The sequence below is a fragment of the Piliocolobus tephrosceles genome, chromosome 9 (assembly GCF_002776525.5).
Source record: "Piliocolobus tephrosceles isolate RC106 chromosome 9, ASM277652v3, whole genome shotgun sequence".
Taxonomy (NCBI): Eukaryota; Metazoa; Chordata; class Mammalia; order Primates; family Cercopithecidae; genus Piliocolobus; species Piliocolobus tephrosceles.
Genome location: NC_045442.1, coordinates 26,736,605 through 26,764,358, shown reverse-complemented (window position 1 = coordinate 26,764,358; position 27,754 = coordinate 26,736,605). Strand labels below are relative to the sequence as shown.

Here is a 27,754-nt window from a genome sequence, read left to right as displayed (position 1 = left end):
CCCGCTTTGATGTATTATACAATACGCTAGCTCCTTTTGGCCTCGCTAGATGTCAAGTAAGTGCCATGCAAAGTCCTGGTATTTTAAATATTAATCATGTTGTTCTTGGTTAGAACAGACAAAATTATACATTATGACCTAGAAATGACTAAAACCTACAGAGGTTCTTTACTGTTCTTGTTTACTCACTTGAAATAATTAAATTTATAGTTAGAGAAAATAAACAAGTCAAAGCTGGTTTCACAGAGCATTTCATTTAAGTTTCAGCCTAGGAGTCCAAAAGCGAACCAAAGTTCAACTCAAATACTCAGTCATGTTTTGGATACCTACTGTATACCAAAATCCTATGCTCAGCACATTAAAGAATACATAGCTGATTAAGGCACTTTATGTCATCTAGGACCTTGCATTCTAAAGGGAGGATTAGACATGGTCAAGAACAACTATAATCAGAAGTGAGAGTAAATTGCTAGAAAAAAGAAAACAGATGTCTTGGAGATAAGAGGGAGTGAGCAAGTCTCATCAGAGAAATCGATTAAATTTTATGGAAGATGTGGCATTTAAGATTTACTTTCAAGGTCTAATGATCTTAGCTTATCATTCCCCAGCTGCATGTAACTTCAGACAAGTCATTAAACTCTCTGGGACTCAGTTTCCATATCTGTTAAAGAAAAGAGTAGACTTTTAATATCCCCAAAATCTTTTAGGTTCAGATTTAATGAGTATTAATACATGATTCTTCCTAAGAGAAGATGGTGGATCCTATCAACCATTCATTCCTCTTTGCTGTCCTCAAAAGTCACACACACGGGACTGGCGTGGTGGCTCATGCTTGTAATCCCAGCACTTTGGGAGGCCGAGGAGGGTGGATCACCTGAGGTCAGGAGTTCGAGACCAGCCTGGCTAACATGGTGAAACCAAAAATACAAAAATTAGCTTGGTGTGGTGGTGCATGCCTTTAGTCCCAGCTACTCAGGAGGCTGAGGCAGGAGGATCACTTCAACCCACGAGACGGAGGTTGCAGTCGTGCCACTACACTCCAGCTTGGGCAACAGAGCAAGACTCCATCTCAAAAAAAAAAAAAAAAAAAAAAAAAGGCCGGGCGTGGTGGCTCACACCTATAATGCCATCACTTTGGGAGGCTGAGGCAGATGGATCACGAGGTCAGGAACTGAAGATCAGCCTGACCAAGATGGTAAAATCCCATCTCTACTAAAAATATGAAAATTAGCTGGGCATGGTGGTGGACGACCATAATCCTAGCTGCTCGGGAGGCTGAGGCAGAAAGTTGCTTGAACCCAGGAGGCTGGGTTCAAGGTTGCAGTGAGCCAAGATTGTGCCACTGCACTCCAGCCTGGGCAACAGAGTGAGACACCATCTCAAAAAAAAAAAAAAAAAAAAAAGTCACTTACATGATACACAAAACACTCAACCAAATGACAAGAGGAATTAAGCATGCTCAGATTTAAAGAGACAAGAAGTCAGTAATCAAACCCTCATTTAGAAAGTGTCACATACAATAGGGTAACTAAAACTTAAACATCTGGAGAAAATGCAAACAATGGTTAATGCTGGTATGTACCAAGAGACGCGTAGGCATGACCAATGTGTTCTGAGGAGCTAGGGTCCTCTTTATAGAATGAAAGTCTTGGAAGAGTCTCTCAGCAGGAATGATGTAAATTAAGTGGCGATAATACAGAAATGAGGAAAAATGGAGTGTGAAGGGGGTGCAGAAAACATAAAAAACAAATACTGTCTGCGTTTTTTCTTTGCTAGAATATAATGTGCTGAAACCACAAGGATAAAACAACTAAAAGAATTGGTTTTTCCAAGTGAAAAACCAAAACAAAACACTTCTTTTTTTCTTTCATTCCCCAGTGAATTCTACTAGCGGTTTTATATTCTTTAATCCTTGAAGATGCTACACGATCCCTTGCGAAAGGAGAACAGCTCAGGTTGGTTGGGGGTGATGGAAAAGGTATGGCTGATAAAGACACACAGAGTATATAGAAGTTTTCTTTTTAGGCAGAATACATGTCAACTCAGAGAGAATTTGAGAGTAAAACAGAGATTTCAACTTTGTTTTTTTTGAGACGGAGCCTCACTCTGTCACCCAGGCTGATGTGCAGGGGCGCGATCTCAGCTCACTGCAAGCTCCGTGTCCCGGTTTTACGCCATTCTCCTGCCTCAGCCTCCCAAGTAGCTGGGACTACAGGCGCCCGCCACCACGCCCAGTTACTTTTTTGTATTTTTAGTAGAGATGGGGTTTCACCGTGTTAGCCAGGATGGTCTCAATCTCCTGCTCTCGTGATCCTCCTGCCTCGGCCTTCCAAAGTGCTGGGATTACAGGCGTGAGTCACCATGCCCAACCAACTTTTTTTTAAATTTTTTTCTTTGCTACATTTGTATTAGTTCTTCCCATCACCTTCTGCATCCCAGCCGTTCCTTTCCGGTACAGGTTAGATCATCTTTTCTTATAGCAGACTGTAGGTGACCAATAAACCTCTGCTGACACAAACAAGCCTTGGGATTTATCATGAATTGGGGTGGGGGGAACTGTTCTCCCTCTGAGACATGGTGACAGATAGCCAGCCTGCCTTTCCTCTGGCACTAGGACCACTCAGCCTTTTCTTTTGGGCCAACCTCATATATCAGCGGCCAGATGCAGGTCTCCTTTGAAAGAGTATGAACGATCTAGGCTAATACCTAGGACCCCTCTTTCTATCTCTTAGTCAAGATTTCTTACACTGACGTATGCTGAGATTACAGCTTTTACTGTAACAGACCTAGCCAAGAAAAGCTGCTGTAATTTACAGCAGGCTTGCAGGGAAACAGCCAATGGATGATCATTAATTTAAACTGTAAATAAGATCCTGCTTTATTCTGGACTCTGATCTCCGGTAGTGCCCCTAACAAGCTGCCTGCAAAGCCAAGGCATGAAGTCTGCTGTTTCCAACATGATGATTGAAGAACTGCTCTTGTCCACACAAACAGCTAAAAATAGCTATAAGAATGTGAAGGCAAAAAACAGGTTTCGGGGGAATGCAGAGAGTTACCCTGATGTTGTCAGTTTTATTCCAGTTGCTCCCACTAGTGTGAAAAGCAGAGAGAAGTATCTGGTACAAAAGATTTTTACTTGCTAGATAGCACCCTGGAGATCTGAGAGAATTAATACAACTTTTTAAAGGAGTCTGCCCTTTTCACTGGAAGATAGCATAAGTCCTAGAAAAATTGGAGCACATTTGAGCACTGCCTTTGTTCTGCATAATTAACAGAGCCTGAAATTTCTTTTTTTCTTTTTGTTTTAAGATAAATTCTCATTGACTGGAGAAGATACATTCACACTTTAAAATGTTGTGCAAGTACTATCTCTTTGATTCCAATATGTCCTTTGGGTGGGTGGAATACATATTTCATGGTAATAAATTCACCTCATAAGTAGAAAAACTGTGCACAAATATACTGCTATGTCAACTTTATTGATTTGTGTACCATTGTTAAGACCTTCATCGTCCTCCAATATTTCTTAAATCTATCGGCATCTCAGAAAGTGACTATAGGGGCCTCATTTATCTATAGAGGAAAAGATCCTTTCCTCTAGGTTCACTTATAACATTGTGATTGAAACAGCTCAGGACCACCTCTGCTCTGAAGGGTAACAGTCCCAGAGAAAGCCATTCCCTCATAGTCATGCACAGGGACTTCTCTTTTTCTAGAACTAGGGAGTGTCAAGTCTTAAGATCAGTAAAATGCCCATGGCTAAATGCCCCTTTAAACGTCCTTCAGGTAACTATGGACTAATTACGCAGCCTGATTCATGGTATATTGACTTGAGTGGATTCGATGGTTAGGCTTGTTGCTGTATTATTATCACCTCTCTGCTTCCCTTCCAGTCTTAGCAGCTACATCTGGACTTGAGCATCTCACTCCTTAAGTCCTGCTCCTGAAAACAATCCCGGAGTTTCCGGATCATCATCATATCTTCTGCAGCTACAGAAAAGCCTATAGTCAGATTCGATATTTGGCATCTTTTTTTTTTGTTTGTTTGTTTTTTTCATGTTTTTCTCTAACAGCGTCAATGAAACAGAGAGTATCATTGATTATTCTGAAGTGTCTTCCAGGCATAAATTTATTTCGTTTTCCTATATTTCTTTACAAATGGAGAAAATGTAAATGATTCACCCAAAGTCACCTGTTAGGTGGAAGCAGATTCAAGGCAGGGACTTAGATTCCTGAATCTTAGTTCAGGGATCTTTAAATTACAAAACGTCATGCCACATCTAGTACTAGAACATAGGACCTCTGAGGATGAGTTGCTGGCCTATTTCTCCTTATATCCTACAGTGCATAGCACATTGCCTAACATACAGTTTGCTGATTGTTAAAATTAAATTTGCTAAAAATGTGAACTGAAGAAAAATCAATAGAGATTACAAAAATCGATACAAAGCCAACAAACAACTAAATCTCATCATAAAAATAAAAGATATAAGTTCAGTTCCTCAACTTGGGACTGCATACAGCAGATCAAAATTGTTTAGACGTAACTGTTAATGAAGTAACCAGCCAGTAAAGGGAAGATAGGAATGTTTGGGGTATAGTTCTAACTTGTGAGGTTGACATTATTGGTTGTGTGGTGCTGTGGCCATCAGCCACACATGGCTATATCAATTTAAATTAATTAAAATTAAATGAAATTTAAAATCCAATTACGCAGTTACACTAGCCATATTTCAAATACTCAACAGCCATAAATTGGTAATGTCTAAAGTACAGAAGAGCTTAGAAGAAAATTTCTATCATCACAGAAAGTTCTGCTGGACATTGCAGGAAGAAAAAAGAATGAAATGCAGAGAAAACATTAATTAAGCTTTTACAATTCTGTGCTAAGCACTTGAAATGCCTAATTTCATATAATCCTCACAACTTCCCGCATGAGGTAGGTATTATAACTGTCCCCCTTTTAAACTGAATCCCACTGTGCTTGGAGAGATTAAGTAAATCAGCATGCTTATATACTTGGTAATCGGTTTAGCTGGGTTTTCTCTCTTCTTCTTACTCCAGAGTCAACTGAAAAGTTATGCTGTCTCTACTGAAGAACTTGAAATGTTTATAGCCAGAGTGAAAATTACACTTTATATTAGTAGTTCTTAATCCTAGATACCTATCAGAAGCATCTGGGGAGCTTTACCAAGATATAGTTACCTAAACCCTAATCCAGAGCAACAGTGGTGGTGAGAGGTGACAACGTGCTAGCAGCCCTAGCTTGCTCTCGATGCCTCCTCAGCCTTGGCATACACTCTGGCCATGCTTGAGGAGCCCTTCAGCCTGCCGCTGCAGTGTGGGAGCCCCTCTCTGGGCTGAACAAGGCTGGAGCCGGCTCCCTCTGCTTGCCGCAGGTGTGGAGGGAGAGGCACGGATGGGAACTGGGCCAGCGCGAGTTCCAGGTGGATGCAGGCTTGGTGGTCTCTGCACTCGGAGCAGCCGGCCAGCACCGCCAGCCCCAGGCAATGAGGGGCTTAGCACCTGGGCCAGCAGCTGCAAAGGATGCGCTGGGTCCCCCAGCACTGCCCGCCCGCCTGTGCTGTGCTGGAATTCTAGTCAGGCCTCAGCCACCGCCCTGCGGGGCAGGGCTCGGGACATGCAGCCCACCATGCCTGAGCCCCGCCCCCTGCCTCAATGGGCTCCCACGTGGCCCAAGCCTCCCTGATGGGCACCACCCCCTGCTCTGCAGCCCGCAGTCCCATCCACCGCCAAGGGCTGAGGAGTGCGGGTGTGCAGCCCAGGACTGGCAGGCAGTTTTGCCCAGGGACAGGCATGGGATCTACTAGGCAAAGCCAGCTGGGCTCCTGAGTTGGGTGGGGACTAGGAGAACTTTTCTGTCTAAAGGATTGTAAATGCACCAATTAGCACTCTGTGTCTAGCTCAAGGTTTTTAAATGCACCTATCAGCACGTCAAAATGGACCAATCAGCTCTCTGTAAAATGGACCAATCAGCAGGATGTCGGTGGGGTCAGATAAGAGAATAAAAGCAGGCTGCCAGAGCCAGCAGTGGCAACCCGCTCGGGTCCCCTTCTGCGCTGTGGAAGCTTTGTTCTTTCGCTCTTCACAATAAATCTTGCTGCTGCTCACTCTTTGGGTCCGTGCCACCTTTATGAGCTGTAACACTCACCGCGAAGGTCTGCAGCTTCACTCCTGAAGCCAGCAAGACCACAAACCTACCGGGACGGACAAACAACTCCGGACAGGAGGAACGAACAACTCCAGACGCATCGCCTTAAGAGCTGTAACACTCACTGCGAAGGTCTGCAGCTTCACTCCTGAAGCTGGTGAGACCACGAACCCACCAGAAGGAAGAAACTCCAGACACATCTGAACATTTGAAGGAACAAACTCCGGACACACCATCTTTAAGAACTGTAACACCGTGAGGGTCCATGGCTTCATTCTTGAAGTGAGACTCATTCTTGAAGTGAGACCAGTGAGACCAAGAACCCACCAATTCCAAACACATTTTGGTGACTATGAAGGGACTATTGCCTATTGCCAAGAAGTGAGACCACTGCCTATCACCAAGCAGTGAGTACCACTGGATCCTTTTCACTTGCTATTCTGTCCTATTTTTCCTTAGAATAGGACTATTCTAAGGGGCTAAATACTGGGCACCTATTGGCCAGTTAAAAGCAACTAGTGTGGCCACTGAACTAAAGACATGGGTGTCAGGCTTTCTGGGAAAGGGCTCTCTAACAGCCCCCAACTCTTTGGGAGCACTGGTTTGCCTGGAACCAGTTTCCACTTTTCCTCTACTTCTGGGCTGAGCCGAGGGTCAACAGAAAGGAAAGCCATTGAGCTCTGGGGTCCCAACAAGTTGGTTGACCCTGAAGCCATGAGGGGAACTCTCAAAAGTCATGTCACCCAAGCAAGACTCCCCCATCTATTCTACCTACCCTGACCCTTGTCTCCTGGGTCCTAATGCCTGTCAGACAAACTTCCTCTCGCCTCTCTTCTCGGAGGTTAGTCCTGCTTCTAAAAATTGCTCCCTGTCTCTGATGCTTTACTCATTTCTCCTATAAGAATGATTTCTAGTATAAACTCCAGGACTCCGTTACCTTCTCTAGGCACCTGGGCTCACCAATCAGAAAGACATAATTTTTGCCCAAAGTCCCAATGTAGGAGAAACTATCTGGAATTTTAGGATCCCACCTCAGACTAGCAGGCCTAACAAAAGCTATTCCTGAAGCTACAATATGGGGAGTCTCAGAAATTGTATCCTTCCTATTCATATAAGTGAGGACAAAAGGTGTCACTCTTCCAACTCAAGATCCCTTCCCTCCCTCAGGGTATGGCCCTCCACTTCATTTTTGGGGCATAACATCTTTACAGGACATGGGTAAGGTCCCAATACTAACAGAAGAATGCTTAGGACTCTAACAGGTTTTCAAGAATGCATCGGTAAGGGTCACTAAATCCGACCTTCCTCGGTCCTCCTTGTGGTCTGGGAGGAAAACTAGCGTTTCTGCTGCTGTGTCAGTGTGCGCAACTATTCCAATCAGCAGGGTCCAGGGACCACTGCGGGTTCTTGGGCAGCGGTTGTTTCTGCCGCTGCATCAGTGAGCCCAACTATTCCAATCAGCAGGATCCAGGGACTGCTGCGGATTCTTGGGCAGGGGGCGAAACAAAACAATCCAAAACTGCGGGCAGTTTTGTCTTTCAGATGGGAAACACTCAGGCATCAACAGGCTCACCCTTGAAATGCATCGTAAGCCATTAGGACCAGTTTGACCCACAAACCCTGAAAAAGAAGCAGTTAATTTTTTCTGCACTCAGTCTTGGCCCCAATATTCTCTCTCTGATGGGAAAAAATGGCCACCTGAGGGAAGTACAAATTACAATAGTATTCTGCAGCTTGACCTTTTCTGTAAGAGGGAAGGCAAATGGAGTGAAATACCTTATGTCCAAGCTTTCTTTTCATTGAAGGAGAATACACAGCTAGGCAAAGCTTGCAATTTACATCCCACAGGAGGAACTTTCAGGTTACCCCCAAATCCTAACTTCCCTATAGCTCCCCTTCCTATTAATGATAATCCCCCTCTAATCTCCCCTGCCCAGAAGAAAATAAGCAAAGAAATCTCTAAAGCACCAAAAACCACCAGGCTATTGGTTATGTCCCCTTCAAGCTGTAGGGGGAGGAGAATTTGGCCCAACCCAGGTACATGTCCTTTTCTCTCTCTCTGATTGGAAGCAGATCAAGGGAGACCTGGGGAAGTTTTCAGATGATCCTAATAGGTACCCAGATGTCCTACAGGGCTTAGGGCAAACCTTCGACCTCGCTTGGAGAGATATCATGTTACTGTTAGATCAAACTCTGGCCCTTAATGAAAAGAATGAGGCTTTAGCTGCAGCCCGAGAGTTTGGAGATACTTGGTATGTTAGTCACGTAAATGATAGAATGATAGCCGAAAAAAGGGACAAATTCCCTACTGGTCAGCAAGCCGTCCCCAGTATGTATCTCCACTGGGACCTTGACTCAGATCATAGAGACTGGAGTCATAAACATCTGTTGACCTGTGTTCTAGAAGGACTAAGGAGAATTAGGAAAAAGCCCATGAATTACTCAGTGATGTCTACCATAACTCAGGGAAAGGAAGAAAATCCTTCTGCCTTCCTCGAGCGGCTATGGGAGGCCTTAAGAAAATATACTCCCCTGTCACCTGAATCACTCGAGGGTCAACTGGTTCTAAAAGATAAGTTTATTACCCAATCAGCCGCAGATATCAGGAGAAAGCTCCAAAAGCAAGCCCTTGGGCCCTGAACAAAATGTGGAGGAGTTATTAAACCTGGCAGCCTCGGTGTTCTATAATAGGGACCAAGAGGAACAAGTCCAAAAGGAAAAGTGAGATCAGAGAAAGGCTGCGGCCTCAGTCATGGCCCTCAGACAAACAAATCTTGGTGGTTCAGAGAGGACAGAAAATGGAGCAGGCCAATCACCCGGTAGGGCTTGTTATCAGTGTGGTTTACAAGGACACTTTAAAAAAGACTGTCCAGTGAGAAACGAGCTGCCCCCTCGTCCATGTCCACTATGCCGAGGCAATCACTGGAAGGTGCACTGCCCCAGAGGATGAAGGTTCTCTGGGACAGAAGCCCCCAACCAGATGATCCAACGACAGGACAGACCGTGCCTGGGACAAGCACCAGCTCATGTCATTACCCTTACTGAGCCCTGGGTATGCTTAACCATTGAGGGCCAGGAAATTGACTTCCTCCTGGACACTGGCGCAACCTTCTCAGTGTTGATCTCCTTTCCTAGACGACTGTCCCCAAGGTCTGTTACCATCTGAGTAACAGACAGCCTGTAACCAGGTATTTCTCCCACCTCCTCAGTTGTAATTGGGAGACTTTGCTCTTTTCACATGCCTTTCTTGCTATGCCTGAAAGTCCCATACCCTTATTAGGGAGGGATATATTAGCCAAAGCTGGAGCTATTATCTACATGAATATAGGGAACAAGTTACCCATTTGTTGTCCCCTACTTGAAGAGGGAATCAACCCTCAAGTCTGGGCATTGGAAAGACAATTTGGAAGGGCAAAAAATGCCCACCCAGTCCAAATCAGGTTAAAGGATCCCACCACTTTTCCTTATCGAAGGCAATATCCCTTAAGGCCTGAAGCTCATAAAGGTTTACAGGATATTGTTAAACATTTAAAAGCTCAAGGCTTAGTAAGGAAATGCAGCAGTCCCTGCAACACCCCAACTCTAGAAGTATAAAAACCGAATGGTCAGTGTAGACTAGTGCAATTTCTTAGGCTCATTAATGAGGCAGTAACTCCTCTATATCCAGTTGTATCCAACCCCTATACTCTGCTCTCTCAAATACCAGAGGAAGCAGAATGGCTCACAGTTCTGGACCTCAAGGATGCCTTCTTCTATATTCCCCTGCACTCTGACTCCCAGTTTCTATTTGTCTTTGAGGATCCCACAGACCACACATTCCAACTTATGTGGACGGTCTTGCCCCAGGGGTTTAGGGATAGCCGTCATCTGTTTGGTCAGGCACTGGCCCAAGATCTAGAGCCATACAACTAATACCCCTACTTATAGGGTTAGGAATGGCTACTGCTACAGGAACTGGAATAGCCAGTTTATCTACTTCATTGTCCTACTACCACACACTCTCAAATGATTTCTCAGACAGTTTGCAAGAGATAAGAAAATCTATCCTTACTCTACAATCCCAAACAGACGCTTTGGCAGCAGTGACTCTCCAGAACCACCGAGGCCTAGACCTCCTCACTGTGGAGAAAGGAGGACTCTACACCTTCTTAGGGGAGGAGTGTTGTTTTTATACTAACCAGTCAGTGATAGTAGGAGATGCTGCCCGGCATTTACAGGCAAAGGCTTCTGAAATCAGGCAACGCCTTTCAAATTCTTTTTTTTTTTTTTTTTGAGACGGAGTCTTGCTCTGTCGCCCGGGCTGGAGTGCAGTGGCCAGATCTCAGCTCACTGCAAGCTCCGCCTCCTGGGTTTTACGCCATTCTCCTGCCTCAGTCTCCGGAGTAGCTGGGACTACAGGAGCCCGCCACCTCGCCCGGCTAGTTTTTTGTATTTTTTAGTGGAGACAGGGTTTCACCGTGTTAGCCAGGATGGTCTCGATCTCCTGACCTCGTGATCCGCCCGTCTCAGCCTCCCAAAGTGCTGGGATTACAGACTTGAGCCACCGCACCCGGCTGCCTTTCAAATTCTTATGCCAACCTCTGGAGTTGGGCAACATGGCTTCTCCCCTTTCTAGGTCCCGTGGCAGCCATCTTGCTGTTACTTGCCTTTGGACCCTGTATTTTTAACCTCCTTGTTAAACTTGTTTCCTCTAGAATCCAGGCCATCAAGCTACAGATGGTCTTACAAATGGAACCCCAAATGAGTTCAACTAACAGCTTCTACTGAGGACCCCTGGACTGATCCACTGGCCGTTTCACTGGCCTAAAGAGTTTCCCTCTGGAGAACACTACAACCACAGGGCCCCTTCATCAACCCTATCCAGCAGGAAGTAGCTAGAGCAGTCATCGGCCAAATTCTCAACAGTAGTTGGAGTGTCCTGTTTAGAGGGGGGATTGAGAGGTGACAATGTGCTAGCAGCCCTTGCTCACTCTCAGTGCCTCCTTGGCTTCGGCATCCACTCTAGCCACACTTGAGGAGCCCTTCAGCCTGCCACTGCACTGTGGGAACCCCTCTCTGGACTGGCCAAGGCCAGAGCTGGCTCCCTCTGCTTGTGGCGAGGTGAGGAGGGAGAGGCACAGATGAGAACTGGGGCTGTGTGTGGCACTCTCAGGCCAGTGCAAGCTTCAGGTGGGTGTGGGCTTGGCGGCCCGCACTCAGAGTGGCTAGCCGGCACCTCCGGCCCTGGGCAGAGACGGGCTTAGCACCCGGGCCAGCCACTGTGAAGGGTGTACCAGGTCTCCCAGCACTGCCAGCCCACCTGTGTGGAGCTCAAATTCTTGCAGGGCCTCAGCCACGCCCCTGCGAGCCATGCCTGAGCCCCTCCCCCACCCTAGTGGGCTCCCACGTGGCATGAGCCTCCCTGATGAGCACCACCCCTGCTCCACGGGGCTGAGGAATGCGGGCGCACAGTGCGGGACTGGTGGGCAGCGCCTCCCCCAGCCTCAGCACAGGATCCACTAGGCAAAGCCAGCTGGGCTCCTGGGTCGGGTGGGGATATGGAGAACTTTTATGTCTAGCTAAAGGATTGTAAATGCACCATTCAGCACTGTGTCTAGCTCAAGGTTTGTAAACGCACCAATCAGCACCCTGTCAAAACAGACCAATCAGCTCTCTGTAAAATGGACCAATCAGCAGGATGTGGGTGGGATCAGATAAGGGCATAAAAGCAGGCTGCCCAAGCCAGCAGTGGCAACCTGCTCGGGTCTCCTTCCGTGCTGTGGAAGCTTTGTTCTTTTGCTCTTTGCAATAAACCTTGCTGCTGTTCACTCTTTGGGTCTGCGCTGCCTTTGTGAGCTGTAACACTCTCCGTGAAGGTCTGCAGCTTCACTCCTAAAGCTGGCGAGACCATGAACCCACTAGAAGGAAGAATCTCCAGACACATCTGAACATCTGAAGGAAAAACTCTGGACACACCATCTTTAAGAACTGTAACACTCACCGCAAGGGTCCGTGGCTTCATTCTTGAAGTCAGCGAGACCAAGAACCTACCAATTCCAGACACAGTGGGGCTAGGGCTTGCAAATTTGGGGACCACTTTTGACATGCAGCCAGAATTGAGAGTGCACCTTTTGACATGCAGCCAGAATTGAGAGTGATTGCTTAAGAGATATTTTCACCACCTTCCATAGTCCAGATGGCAAAATGCAGACCCTACCCAAGGTCACTAACAGTAGCTAATGAAAAATCTGAGATGAGAACATAGACATCAGTGCTACCTTCATAACACACTATGGTTTAGGGTATGTTAATGAATGACACATTTCTATTTCCTGATTAATACTATTAGTTCATGTAACCTATGTACTACTTATCAATCGTATGTCAGAATTCAGAATTTGATAATGCAAGTTTATAAAAACAAAGGTACAGATGTAGTACCACTCTCCTTCTGGGACAAATGTCTTTCTCATTTAAAAGCAATATTTTCTTCCTAAAAAATGACATATCCGAGCAGTAGATCAGCTCTCTTAATAGGAGACGTATGACATAGTGGAAAAAGTATGACTGCTAACCAAGACGCCTTAATTCTAGTCCTAATTATGGCCATAACTCTGCAATGGGCACAATCTATTTCTTTCCTCTGAATCTCAGTTTTTTTATCTGTAAAATAAGGGTGTCGTATATGATGATCTCCAAGGTTTCTTGCAGCTAAGATCCATGCTCAGAAGGGACTAATCTTATCACTCTTTCCAAGCTACTCTATTCTGCTAAATGCATTGCATTCATCCTGACACTTGTGTGCAGACTGAACAAACTTTAAAAATGAAACTTCCTATCTGCTGTAGGACAATGCATTCCCTTAAATTCTAGTAATCTATTTGTTCCATGTCGAGGAAAAACTGGGCCATCAGATGAAAATCCATCTTTTCTGCTGTCTTGTCAAGACTCATTCTGATTCTTGTGATTGACTGGTCAGAACTCTTACTAGAGAGTCAGCAACATCCACCCAACAAGACTCATTCTTTGTAGCTGCCTTTCGGAAATGGTAATGATCTACCCATCCCTCACCCTTTTACATTCACAGCTGCTGATCTGAAAATTATGATGTGTCACACATTTTACAACCTTAACATCCATCAACTCCTCTTTACATTTCTAATCCCAGCTTAACTATAATGGATTTTTAGGTAGCTAGAGATGTTAGCCAACCAAGACAGAAGTCACATCATGAAGGATTAGCATACTGAATATACATTTCTTACCTTACGCTTGTTGGTAGGACATACATAGAGATAGCTCAAAATAGTTTTCAAACCAACTTTATCATTCAGCTTCTCATAGGTTGTTCCATAATCAGTTGACCTGTAATTCAAAAAGAGCATTAATGAGGACAGAAGTATACGTCATTTGACTGCTTGTCAGTATAATGCATGTTTTACATAGTAGAATGGCTCTCAGGAGGTTTCTCAATGATTCATGTAGTATATAATGATGCTTAATGATGTACACAGTAGCATCATGTGAGTGGTTAAAATTTGTATTTAAATTGAATTGTTAAAAATTAAAACTCCATCTCTCTACTGCTCCTTAATGTATGCACATTGCATAAAGAATGTGGTTAATTTAAAAATGTTAAGAGATGAGGGTGTCCCTTGATTTGACCAAAGAATTAAAGAGCTTTTAGTTAGATATGACATTTCCAAACTTTTACTTTATGTTTGGCACAGTAGAAAAGCAGGTTCTCCTGATTTATCTACAAATTGTGTTTTCTTTCATGAGTCAGGGAATATATGGTGGATCAGTCCCTTCAGAGGTCAGTCAGTCTTATTATTTAAGGGCAAGAAAATGTCTCAATAATAAGTGAGATTTCACTAATTTCTTACTCCATGGCCTTTTCCAGTGTTAAGCAATCTGAAGTCCGGAGGACATGACTTCTCGACACTGACTCTGTTTTTCCTATAGAGCCTCTCAACTTTAGCCATTGGTCAACAAATTATTCACGCAGATTAAATAAATTACTTTTAATTACCTTCTCTATGAAGGTCTACTCTATTTCGGAATTTTAATCTTATTATATCATCATGACAACTATGTACAGCAGGGATTATTATTTGTATTTGATGACAATGGCTGAGAGAACTTCAGTGACTTGTTTAAAGAAATTTTAAAAATTTCCTGATAAATGGGCAGCTAGAAATTGAATTCAGGTATTTTAGCCTAAGCCCCATGTTGCTTTCATTATACCTCAACTTTTTTTTTTTCCTTTTTTTTCTTCTTTTTTTTTAATTTAAAGAAGATAGGGCTGGGCACAGTGGCTCACGCCTGTAACCCCAGCACTTTGGGAAACCAAGACGAGTCAATCACTTGAGGTCAGGAATTAGAGACTAGCCTGGCCAACATGGTGAAACTCATTCTCTACCAAAAATACAAAAATTAGCCTGGTGTGATGGCACGCACCTGTAGTCCGAGCTACCTGGGGGGCTGAGGCACAAGAATCACTTGAAACCAGGAGGCAGAGGTTGTAGTGAGCCGAGATCATACCACTGCACTCCAGCCTGGGCCAAGGAGCAAGACTCTATCTCAAAACAAACAAAAGGCCAGGCGTGGTGGCTCACACCTGTAATCCCAGCACTTTGGGAGGCTGAGGCGGGCAGTTCACGAGGTCAGGAGTTTGAGACCAGCCTGGCCAACATGGTGAAACCCTGTCTCTACTAAAAATACAAAAATTAGCCAAGCGTGGTGACAGGTGCTATAATCCCAGCTACCCAGGGGGCAAAGGCAGGAGAACTGATTGAACCCGGGAGGTGGAGGTTGTAGTGAGCCAAGATAGTGCCACTGCACTCCAGACTGGGTGGAGTCTTGTCCAGAGCAAGACTCCATCTCAAAAAAAAAAAAGAAGAAGAAGAAGAAGATAGATATAAAATGATATAAAATTTCCTTTCAGCTTTCTGACTTAGGAGATTGTTGATAAAATTCATTGATTCATTCACGTTTGTAGTGTTCCTAAGGCATACCAGTGTTGCTAAGTGCAAGGTCACAGCACACAGCCTCTACTCTCAAGTATGTCACACTTTTATTTGAAAGAAATATAAGCAAATATTTAGAATATGTTAAGTGCAAAGACAGAGATATGAGTTAACAATGCTTAGAAATTAAAATTGATTTAATTAGAAAAACACAAAAATTGTAACCATCTTAATTAATTTCTGATACTGGTAAAAGTTGCAAATTCTTACAGGCCACAACGACTAAGTAGAAGTGTGTGTTAACAACCTCACTACAGTCCGTTCAGTATATATGGTGGACCAAACAGTGGAGCAAGAAAGCTGTATAAAAGTGATCCTGGAGCTAGGAATTTAGGATTTATTCTGGCTGGAGATTCAAGATATTTCTTCCTAAAATTTATACATAGATGGCAAACAGAAAAGGGTCAACAATTAGAGGATTGAGATGCCATTCCTAATTGCTGAGGAATAAAGTACTATGCAAAACTTCTTGAAATAACTATGAACCTCAAAAATGGGTAGGTTTAGAAAACAAAATTAGAGCATCACAGACTAGATGCTACCTTTGTAACAAAAATATATACCTGGCTTATTTCAGGACCAGTCTCTGCACTATTATAATCAAACACACATTAGCTTAATAGTCAAGAATATTTGAGGAGCATTCCAGAACTATTTCACAGGATATCTTATTAATGAATCACAACAAAACTTATTAAAATCTTCCTTTTAAATCTATCTTTTTCTTGAAAATTCATAGCTTATTTGAGGGAATTTCCTGGTATTCTCTAAGAAATGTCTAAGATTTCTTCCCTAGCCCAGTGCACTGTTTTTTGTTGTTGTTGTTGTTGTTGTTGTTGTTTGTTTCTTTCTTTTTTGAGATGGAGTCTCACTCTGTCACTCAGGCTGGAGTGCAGTGGGGTGATCTCGGCTCACATCAACCTCCACCTTCTGGGTTCAAATGATTCTCCTGCCTCAGCCTCCCGAGTAGCTGGGATTACAGGCACACATCACCACACCGGACTAATTTTTGTATTTTTAGTAGAGATGGGGTTTCACCATGTTGGTCAGGCTGGCCTTGAACTCCTAACCTTAGGTGATCCACCCACCTCAGTCTCCCAAAGTGTTGGGATTACTGGCGTGAGTCAAGGCACCCATCCCCTAGTCCACTCTTGGTGTTTTGTCTTTTTTTCCATTCTTAATCTCCTGAGTCAACATTCTCTTTCTAGAAGGTCTTGTGTGTCTCTCACATGTTGCTAGCCTTATTCTACCTCCTTTTATTGTACAGTTTTTTTTATTCATTATTCTGAACAATACTCCCAAGTTCCAGAACCAAAAAAACAGATGTAAAATCTACCTGGGGGGTGGCGGGAAAAGAATGAAATGTGTAAATACTGCTACATTAATAAATTTAGCCTGATGATAGGTGGAAATCAGTAAGACTACATTAAAGATGAGAGAATGGTTCAATTTTCCTAGTGGAATAATGAGAAAAAGAGACTACAAAAGTAGGAACTAGTCTATAGAGAGTGTGATGAGTTTCTTATAATTTCTATTAACTTGATCCTTGAGCTATTCGACGAATACTTTTACATTTAAAAAAACAAGGCATTGAAAGGCAAATGAGGATTATAAGGATGGTACATACAATCATCCTTATTTGCATGTGTGTGTGTCTGTGTGGGTGGGTGAGTGGGTGTGTATTAAACTCTAATCCTAATGTGACAAGATGACAATTGAGTGACTTAGTCAGATTTACATTAGCAACATTTTTTTTCAGGAAGCTTACACTACGTTATTGGACATTTTTATCTTATTGTAACATAACTCATCCACCAATCCAGATCCTTCAAGGTATCCATCACTTTTTGGTGCCATCTCTTGTTTCTTGATTTTACAAAGCTTAAAAGTTAACCCAAATTTTGATAATTCTCCACTCGAGCAGAATTGCATATTTAAACATCATGGCTTTGTAATAAGCAATTGATAGAAAATGATGCATTTTCACATATCCAAGTGGTACAGATTAGCGGTTGTCCAAGGGTGTCCCACAGAACTAGAATTAGATAGAGTGTTGACAAGTTTCATTGGCAGAACCAACAATCAGCTGGCGTACATTGGTATGGTGGTACAGAATTAAAAATAGTAAATACTTTCAAACCAGTTGATAAATAGTTACTGCACCAAGTTCTCTGAGTAGTTTTTCCTGTGAGCCTTTTCACCATGGTCTCCCACTCGGGGGCCTTTCAAGTTTTCTCACAGTATAGCCAACAAAAGATTGAGGCCTGGCACAGCAGAGATCCTCAAAAAACTTGCTCCAGCACCAAGACCAACACCTGTGCTGATCTGTCGATGCCTTTGCCAATCAGGCTGCACCCCAGTGGGGGACTCAGTGACCTTGGGTTGGCATTGCCATCATAGAAGGCAATTTCTAGTGCCCATCTGTAAGCCCTGATTCACAGCTAAGAGATGCTTCCAGCTCTACTCGCACATTTATGGGAGCTGTAGTCTCCTACGGACATGAGCTCCAAAAGAGCAGAGGATGCTTTTTACCTAACAAAGAGGTGAGTCGATGTGTTGGTTAAATATTTTAACTATCAACCCTAGGTATGGGAGAGGAGGATATTTTCCAAGAACAAAAAATATTGAGAAATGTGTGATTAGGCAACATTTAATATTCCTTTACTTCATAACTTTTCACAAACTATATTATTCTAATATACATTGAACCTCTTAAGAGCATATTTCATACAACATTATCCAAACATATTTGATGATAGGATCCAGTCTTGAGGGATATCTAATGAGATTAGTGTTCTGAACAACACACTTTGAGAAGCGTAAGATCAAAGATAAAGAAAGGAAAAGAAAGGTACGGATCTTAATTTCATAAGAAAGAGGAACTATACAAGTATCTCAAATGAAAATTGCAAACAGAAATGCCAGCCTGTACTAACCATAAAGTGACTACTGTTGTAATAGAAAAACAAAAAACAAAAAAAGGATCTTAGAATGTGTATCTTAAACACTCATAATTAAGATGCGACATATGCAGCCTTGAATTCTTCACTTGTACCATTTTTAAAACATCATTTCAAAGCAAGCATTTTTATTTTCAGGCTTTGTTTACAGGTTGACTTATCTATAAATGAAAAAGAGAGCTTCTGTCAACACCTATACTGTGCCAGAAGAGGCTAAAAGCTTAACAAAATAAGCATTCCATGAAAATAAATATGCAAGTGAATAAATTAAGGCTTACTTTCTTCTGCTTTTGATCTTTAATCTTTACACTACTGTTTTTACAAATATATCTTAGTGGCTTTTAGAACATTTGAAAGTATGTCTCTATTTAATTATTTACTGTGTACATAGAGCTGTAGTAAGTTGCTCTGTGGCATTCAGAAACCACCATCTGAGGCATCTCACCAACCTTCCAAGAGGTTATGATCTTTTTGAGGTGGCAAAATCTCCTATCACGCTTGAAAAAAATGATCAGCATAGGATACAGCTAGTTTTGATAGGAGTTGCAGAAATGCAATGTGTGACTGGATTTCCTTCACTATAATCTTATGCCATCAAATGGGATACTAAATAAACACAGAATCATTGTAATCTAAATTAACCCATAAGCACAATGATTGGCACATAAGTAAACTATAAAAGATAGCTTTTGTTACTCATTTTCTAACATTTTTTCTTGATTGTTTTTGGTGTTCTTTGCTCAATACTTACTAAAAACCTATAACATGGACCCTCAAGGAAAACCCCAATCACTAAAAATAATTTTGACTTAGGTTACTTAGAAGAAAGGATATTCATAGAACAATTATAACATTTTAAAAATGCAGCATAATTTAGTCTATCATGTCTTGAAGGATATGTGCTAGTAGTTTTATTTGGTGCTTGGATCAGAGAGTTGATGGTAAGAACTGGAATATAAGAATTAAAGATTCCACACTCCGCTTCTATAATAATTATGCCAGAATTCCATTGGTGAATAGACTATTATGCTTAAAAATCCTAACAGAAGTGAGGCGTGATGGCTCATGTCTGTAATCCCAGCACTTTGGGAGGCCAAGGTGGGAGGATCACTTGAGGTCGGGAGTTCAAGACAAACCTGACCAACAAGGAGAAGTCCCATCTCTACTAAAAATACAAAGTCAGTTGGACGTGGTGGCTCAGTTACTCAGGGGGCTGAGGCAGAATTGCTTGAACCTAGAAGGCGGAGGTTGCGGTGAGCTGAGATCGTGCCATTGCACACTAGCCTGGACAACAAGAGCGAAACTCTGTCTTACAAAAAAAAAAAAAAAAAAAAAAAAATTCTAACAGATAACATCATAAAAATGAATACTCCTTGGGTACATACAATGTTATCTGAGCTCTTCACATGCAGAATCCCATGAGATGGACACTGATATTAATACCACATGTTACAAATAAGGAAGACTAAGAAGTGTAACTAGCCTGCTTAAGACTAAAGAACTTGGGAGGTGCGCCAGGCACGGTGGCTCATGCCTGTAATCCCAGCACTTTGGGAGGCCGAGGTGGGCGGATCACGAGGTCAGGAAATCGAGACCATCCTGGCCAACACGGTGAAACCCCGTCTGTACTAAGAACACAAAATATTAGCCGGGCGTGGTGGCGGGCACCTGTAGTCCCAGCTACTCGGGAGGCTGAGGCAGCAGATTGGCGTGAACCCGGGAGGCGGAGCCGGCAGTGAGCCGAGACTGCATCACTGCACTCCAGCCTGGGTGACAGAGAGAAACTCCGTCTAAAAAAACAAAAAAACTTGGGAGGTGCTGAGTGCCCACTGGCCGGCATCCTTAACTCCATACTGCTGTGCCTCTATCAAAAGCCACCAGGAGAAATGTGCAGTTAAGGAGATGTATTCAGAAAATTTAGTTGAGCATTTTTTAGTGGGAAAAAAAACATCAACTAAAACTCTTTGAGGTTGCATATGGTGTAGACCAAAGTCTGGCTTTTCTTTATACCTACTAAAGGGCAGGCTTGCCAGGGAAAATTGATTTTTTTTTTTTTAAACAAGTATAAGCAGAAACTCTTACAAGGATCTATGAGGAAAACATGGTATATCCTTTATCTGATCCAGCCTGGCTCCTGTGCAAGCTGAAACCATGCACAAAGTGATTGGGACCAACCAGTTAATGACTTGATGATGCCTCATTAAGATTAGCAAGATGTCTCAGTCTAATAGAAGAAGCAAGTTCTTAAAGCAAAACACAACTGGAATCAGTCACTCACTGTTACACCCATTGCAGTGCCTACACGACTTAGTTGGACTCCTAGCCCACTTATGTTGCCCAGTGCAATGCCAATATGTCAAAACTAGATTCCTATTCAGCTTTAATTCTGCTTATTTTTAGCAAACAGGATGTCTGTGGTCAGAAGTTTCTTCTTAGAAATAAACCAGCTGAAGTTAGCAAAATCCACAACTGCAACTTACTCAACCTCTGAAGAACTTCTAGCTTCATTATAATCCAATTTCCATGCTGAATGACACTCCCACCAGTACCATGACAGTTGACAGTCACCATGACAATGACTGGAGGAGACCAAGAAAAAAGAGAAAAGATGCAGCTCCTTGATTCCAGGAAAGTCTCAGTCCCTTCAAAAGAAAAGCATAAATATTCCTTCCCTTGCTCTTCAACCCAACCCCCTACGTTAAAGACACCTTGTATTTGTAACTGCCTGGTTCTCAGGAGCTGAGAAATTAATTTGTGAGCTATGTTCCCACTTCTCTAATTCCATGATGATTGAATGAAGACAGTGCTGCTTGACACTCACTTTCAGTTTTGTGTATTGGCTTTGCAACACCAAACAGAAAAAAGCCCCCTTTGGGGTAACTGAGACCCCAATAACATCACTATCTAGTAGGCAGTCAGTGCCCTGGCTTCTACAACAAATAAATTTCTCAGTACTCCACAGAATTTCATGTATAATTTGCATTCTAATTGTCACCTAGTAGTATTGCAATATAATTGTGAGCTGCCTGATACCCAATCCCTCTCTTTTCTCTGCCTCCTCCCCACTCGACTCCCATTCCGGCCTTGTCCCTTCACTTGGAAAGCTCTTTTCCCAGGTACCTAATAGATAACTGTCTTACTGCTTTCTGAACAATGCTCATGTTATATGAAGTAACAGCCTCCCTCACCCACCCCTCAGCACACTCTGCCCTTCGTAGGTGCTTTTATTTTCTGTTCACAGTATTTATCCCCATATGATAGATTTTTACTTATTTTTACCGTGTCTTTCTCCATGGGAACAGGGCTGATGTCTGTTTTGTTCACAGATGTCTTCCTAGCACTCGGAACAGCACCCTGGGCACAGTAGGCACTATTTGTTTTTGACTACTTGCTAACCTGATGGATGCTTGCTTTTCTTGTGTTACCTAGTGGACTTCCATGAAATAAAAATTGAGAAACTCATATGGTTTGGCAAGGACTTTTGGCCACAATAGCCCCTGCTGGTAGAAGATACAATCAGCTGTGCGGAAAGAAGGGAGACTAGGGTGGTGACTAGGTTCTATATCCTCTACTTTTTTAAAATTAATAACCTTGATTTTTAGAGCAGTTTCAGGTCCACAGCAAAACAGAGTGGAAAAGAAGTAGTTCTCATATAGCCCACCCCCACACATGCATAGCTTCCCCCATTTGCAGTATCCTCCTTCAGAGTGTTACATTTGTTACAATCAAAGAAACTACAACAAAGCATAATTATCACTCAAAGTCCACAGTTTACATTAGGGTATACTCTTGGTGTTATATATTCCATGGGTTCTGACAAATGCATAATGATATGTATCCACCACTTGATATCACAGAGAATAGTTTTACTATGTCAAAAATGCTTGGTCCTCTTCCTATCCCTCTATCCCATAATAACCACTGATCTATTTACCCTCTCTATCGTTTTGCCCTTTCTAGAATGTCATATATAGGCATACCTTGTTTTATTGCACTTCACTTTATTTCACTTTGCAAATATTACATTTTTTACAATTTGGAATTTTGTGGCATCCTGCAGGGAGCAAGTCTGTTGGTGCCATTTTTCCAACAGCATGTGCCCACTATCTGTGCCACGTTTTGGTAGTTCTTGCAATATTTCAAACTTTTCCATTATTATGATATCTGTTATGGTGATCTGTGATCAGTGATCTTTGATGTTCCTATTATAATCATTCTGGGGTGCCCTGAACCGTGCCCATGTAAGATGGCAAACTTAATAAATATTATGTATGTCATGACTGCTCCACCCACCAGCCATTCCCTACCCCCTTTTCCCTCGTCTTCTTTCCTCCCACCCCTCAGGCCTCCCTGTTGCCTGAGATAAATGATATTGAAATTAGGCCAGTGAATAACTCTACAGTGTCTTCTAAGTGTTCAAGTGAAAGGGGGAGCTGCACATCTCTCACATTAAATAAAAAGCTAGAAATGATTAAACTTGGTGAGGAAGGCATGTCAAAAGGCAAGACGGCAAAAGCTGGGCCTCTTGTGCCAAACAGTCAAGCTGTGACTGCAAAGGAAAAGTGGTTGAAGAAAATTAAAGGTGTTACTCCACTGAATACAAGAATAAGAAAGTCAAACAGGTTTATTGCTGATATAGAGAAAGTTTTAGTGGTCTGGCTAGAAGATCAAACCAACTACAACATTTCCTTAAGCCAAAACATAATCCAGAGCAAGGCCGTAATTTTCCTCAACTCTATGAAGGCCAAGAGCTGAAGAAGCTGTGGAAGAAAAGTTTCAAGCTAGCAGAATTAGGTTCATGAGGTTTAAGGAAAAAAGTCTTCTCTATAATGTGTAAGTGCAAAGTGAAGCAGCAAGTGCTGATACAGACACTGTATACAGAAAATCTAGCTAAGATCATTGATGAAGGTGGCTACAGTAAACCACAGATGCTCAATGTAGAAGAAACAACATTCAATCAAAAGATGATTCCATATAGAATTTCAAAGCTAGAGAAAAATAATCAATGCTGGCTTCAGAGCTTTGAGGGACAAGCTGACTTTCTTGTTGGGGGCTAATGCAATTGGTGACTTTCAGTTGAAGTCAATGCTCTTTTATCTTTCTGAAAATCCTGGAGTCCATAAGAATTATCCTAAGTCTATTCTCCTTGTGCTCTATACATGCAACAATGAAGTCTGAATGACAGCACATCTGTTTACAGCATGGCTTACTGGATATTTTAAGCCCATTATTGAGACCTATTGCTCAGATAAAAAGATTCCTTTCAAAATATTACTGCTCACTGATAATGTACCTAGTCATCCATGAACTCTGATGGAGATGTACAAGGAAACGGATGTTGCTTTCATGCCTGCTAACACATCTATTCTGTAGTCCATGGATCAAGGAGCAATTTTAAGTTTTAAGTATTATTATTTAAGAAATACACTTTGTAAGGCCACAACTTCCATAGATAGTGATTCATCTGACAGATCTGGAGGCAAAATCATTGAAAATCTTTTGGAAGGGATTCACCGTTCTAGAAGCCATTAAGAACATTCATGATTTACGGGAGGAGATGAAAATACCAACATTCACAGGAATTTGGAAGAAGTTAATTCCAATACTTGTGGATGACTTTGAGGGGTTTGAGACTTAAGTGGAGAAAGTAACTGGACATGTGGTGATCATAACAAAAGAATTAGAAGTGGAGCTTGAAGATGTGAGTGAATTGCTGTAATCTCACGATCAAACTTGAACCAATGAAGAGTTGCTTCTGATAGATAAGCAAAAAATGTGGTTTCCTGAGATGGAATCTATTCCTGGTGAATGTGGTGTAAACATTGTTGAAAGGATAACGAAGAGTTTAGAATATTAAATACACTTAGTTGATAAAGTAATAGTAGGATGTGAGAGAATGAACTCCAATTTTCAAAGAAGTCCTACCATGTGTACAATGATATCAAAACAGTATTGCATGCCACAAAGAAATTTTTCATGAAAGGAAGAGTCAATTCATGTAGGACTCTGTATTGTTATCTTATTTTAAGAAATTGCCAGAGCCACCTTAATCTTCGGGAAACATCACTGTGATTAGTCAGCAGCCATCAACATCAAGGCAAGACCCTCCACCAGCAAAAAGATTATAATTCACTGAAGGCTCAGATAATTATTCACATTTTTTTAGTGATATATATATATATATATAATATTTTTTGGACAGAGTCTTGCTCTGTCGCCAGGCTGGAGTGCAGTGGCATGACCTCGGCTCACTGCAACCTTCACCTTCCAGGTTCAAGCGATTCCCCTACCTCAGCCTCCAAAGTAGCTGGGACTACAGGCGCACGCCACCACGCCCGCTATTTTTTTGCATTTTAATAGAGGTGGGGTTTCACCACGTTGGCCAAGACGGTCTAGATCTTCTGACCTCATGATCCGCCTGCCTTGGCCTCCAAAAGTGCTGGGATTACAGGCATAAGCCACCACGCCCGGCCATAAAATATTTTTGATTAAGATATGTACATTGGTGGTCAGGCGCAGTGGCTCACGCCTGTAATGCCAGCACTTTGGGAGGCTGAGGAGGGTGGATCACTTGAGGTCAGGAGTTTGAGACCAGCCTGGTCAACATGGTAAAACCCCATATGTACACACACATACACATTGTTTTTCTAGACATAATGCTATTACACACTTAATAGACTGTAGTATAGTATAAACATAACTTTTATATGCACTGAGAAACCAAAATTTCATTCACTTGCTTTATTGTGATATCCGGTTTATTATAGTTGTCTGGAATCAAATCCACAGTATCTGAGGTATGCCTGTAGTTGAAATGATAGAGCATCTAGCCTGTTCAGATTGGCTTCTTTCATTTAGTGATATACATCTCAGCTTCCTCCATGCCTTTTCATGGCTTGATAGCTTTTTTCCTAAGTGCTGAATAATGTCCCATTGTCTGGGTGCACCACAGTTTTCAGTCACCTACTGATCTCAGTAAATCTCAGTTGCTTCCAAGTTTCGACAATTATAAATAAAACTTCTATAAACATCCACGTACAGAATTTTGTGTAAACATGTTTTCAACTCTTTTGGGTAAATAACAAGGCATGTGATTGCTGGATTGTATATTGAGTGTACTTGTTTTGTAAGAAACTGCCAAACTGTCTCCCAAAGTGACTGTATCATTTTGCATTCTGACCAGCAATGAATCAGAGTTCCTGTTGCTTCACATCCTTCTTGGCATTTGGTGTTCTCAGTGTTTTAGATTTTGCCCATTTTAATAGGTGTATAGCAGTGTATCATTTTTTAAAATTTGTAATTCCCTAAAGACATATGAGGTTTAACATATTTTATATGCTTACCAGACATCTATATATGTTATTTTATTAATTTATTTTTGTTTTTTGAGACAGTCTCACCTTGTCACCCAGGTTGGAATGCAATGGCGTGACCTTGGCTCACTGCAACCGCCACTTCCCAGGTTCAAGTGATTCTCCTGCCTCAGGCTCCCGAGTAGCTGGGAGTATCCTTGTGCACCACCAGGCCCAGCTAATTTTTGTATTTTTAGTAAAGACAGGGTTTTGCCATGTTGGCCAGGCTGGTCTCGAACTTCTGACTTCAGGTGATCTGCCCACCTCGGCCTCCCAAAGTGCTGGAATTATAGGTGTGAGCCATTGTATCTGGCCTATTCTTTCATGAGATGTCTATTCAGGCTCTTTGTTATTTTTTAAAAAATGGCTTTAAATATAGATTTCTTAATGTTAAGTTTTCTTTGTTTTGTTTTGTTTTTTTTTTTTTTTTGAGATGGAGTTTTGCTCTTGTTTCCCAGGCTGGAGTGCAATGGTGCGATCTCAGCTCACTGCAACCTCTGCCTCCCAGTTTCAAGTGATTCTCCTGCCTCTGCTTCCTGAGTAGCTGGGATCACAGGAATGTGTCACCATGCCCAGGGATTATTCTGTATTTTTAGTAGAGACGGGATTTCACCATGTAGGCCAGGCTGGTCTCAAACTCCTGATCTCAGGTGATCTGCCCACCTCGGCCTTCCAAAGTGCTGGGATTACAGGCATGAGCCACTGTGCTTGGCCCTTTCTGTTGAGTTTTAAGAGTTATGTGCGTGTGTGTGTGTGTGTATTTCCCCACTTTACTGATATGATTGACTAATGTAATTGTATTTAAGGTATACAATATAATGTTTTCATATAGGTATACATTTTGAAATAATTACCACAGTCTACTTAATTATATGTCTATTACCTCAAACATTAACTGTCTGTGTGTATATGCAGTGAGAACACTTGAGTTCTCTAGCAGCGTATTTCCAATATGCATTGCATTAACTAGAGTTACTATGTTGTAAATGAAGTATCCTGAACTTATTCATCCAATAATGAAAAGTTTTTATGCTTTGACTCATATTTCCACTTTCTCCCAACCCCCAGCCACTAGTAAGCACCACTCTACTCTCTGTTACTATGAGTCTGGCTTTTTTATAGATTCCACATGTAAGTGAGATCATGCATCATTTGCCTTCCTATGTCTGGCTTATTTCACTTAGCATAATGTTTGTTTTCCAAGTTAATTCACGTTGTGGTAAAAGGCAGGATTTCCTTTTTTTTGAGACGGAGTCTTGCTCTGTCGCCCAGGCTGGAGTGCAGTGGCGTGATCTCGGCTCACTGCAAGCTCCGCCCCCCAGGTTCATGCCATTCTCCCACCATAGCCTCCCAAGTAGCTGGGACTACAGGCATCCACCACCACACCCAGCTAATTGCTTTTGTATTTTAGTAGAGACAGGATTTCACCGTTAGCCAGGATGGTCTCCATCTCCTGAATTCATGATCTGCCTGCCTTGGCCTCCCAAAGTGCTGGGATTACAGGTGTGAGCCACTGCGCCCGGCCAGGATTTCCTTTTTTTAAGGTTGAATCATATTCCACTGTATGTATAATACATTTTCTTTATCCATTGATTTCTCAAACACCTAGGTTGTTTCCATAACTTGGCTATTGTGAATAATGTTGCAATGAACACAGAAGTCAGCTATGTCACGATAGTGATTTTATTTTCTTTGGATATGCATCCAGGAATAAAATTGCTGGATCTATATGGAGCATGTTTAATTTTTTAGGAACCACCATATTGTTTTCCATAGTGGCTACGTATTTACATTCCCACCAAAAGTGTACAAGGGTTCCCTTTTCTCCACATTACTTCCTATCTTTTGACATTTTGATAAAAACCAAAAGCAAAATGTGGGAATGTATTAATCAAAAATGTTTCTGCACAGCAAAGGAACACACAACTGCACAACACACAACTGTTAGGAAACAGTTGTAAGGTGATATTTCATTGTGGTTTTAAATTGCATTCATCTCCCTGATTAGTGATGTTGAACATGTTTTCATATACTACTGACCTTTTTTTTTTTGCTTGAGACAGAGTCTCGCGCTGTCACCCAGGCTGGAGTACAGTGGCCGGGATCTCAGCTCACTGCAAGCTCCGCCTCCCGGGTTTACGCCATTCTCCTGCCTCAGCCTCCCGAGTAGCTGGGACTACAGGCACCTGCCACCTCCCCCCGGCTAGTTTTTTGTTTTTTTTTTTTTAGTAGAGACGGGGTTTCACCATGTTAGCCAGGATG

General features: G+C 42.3%; 1 protein-coding gene across 5 annotated transcripts in view; it reads right to left on the bottom strand.

Annotated features, from left to right (window-relative positions):
- The window catches only part of SORCS1 (sortilin related VPS10 domain containing receptor 1), a 600,060-nt gene that overhangs the window by 251,549 nt on the left and 320,757 nt on the right, over positions 1-27,754 (bottom strand). For all 5 annotated transcript variants that reach the window (XM_023206217.2, XM_023206215.3, XM_023206213.3 and 2 more), the window contains exon 3: positions 13,417-13,516. In XM_023206217.2, coding sequence (XP_023061985.1) covers positions 13,417-13,516 — 100 coding nt within the window. The remainder of the gene's footprint in view (positions 1-13,416; positions 13,517-27,754) is intronic.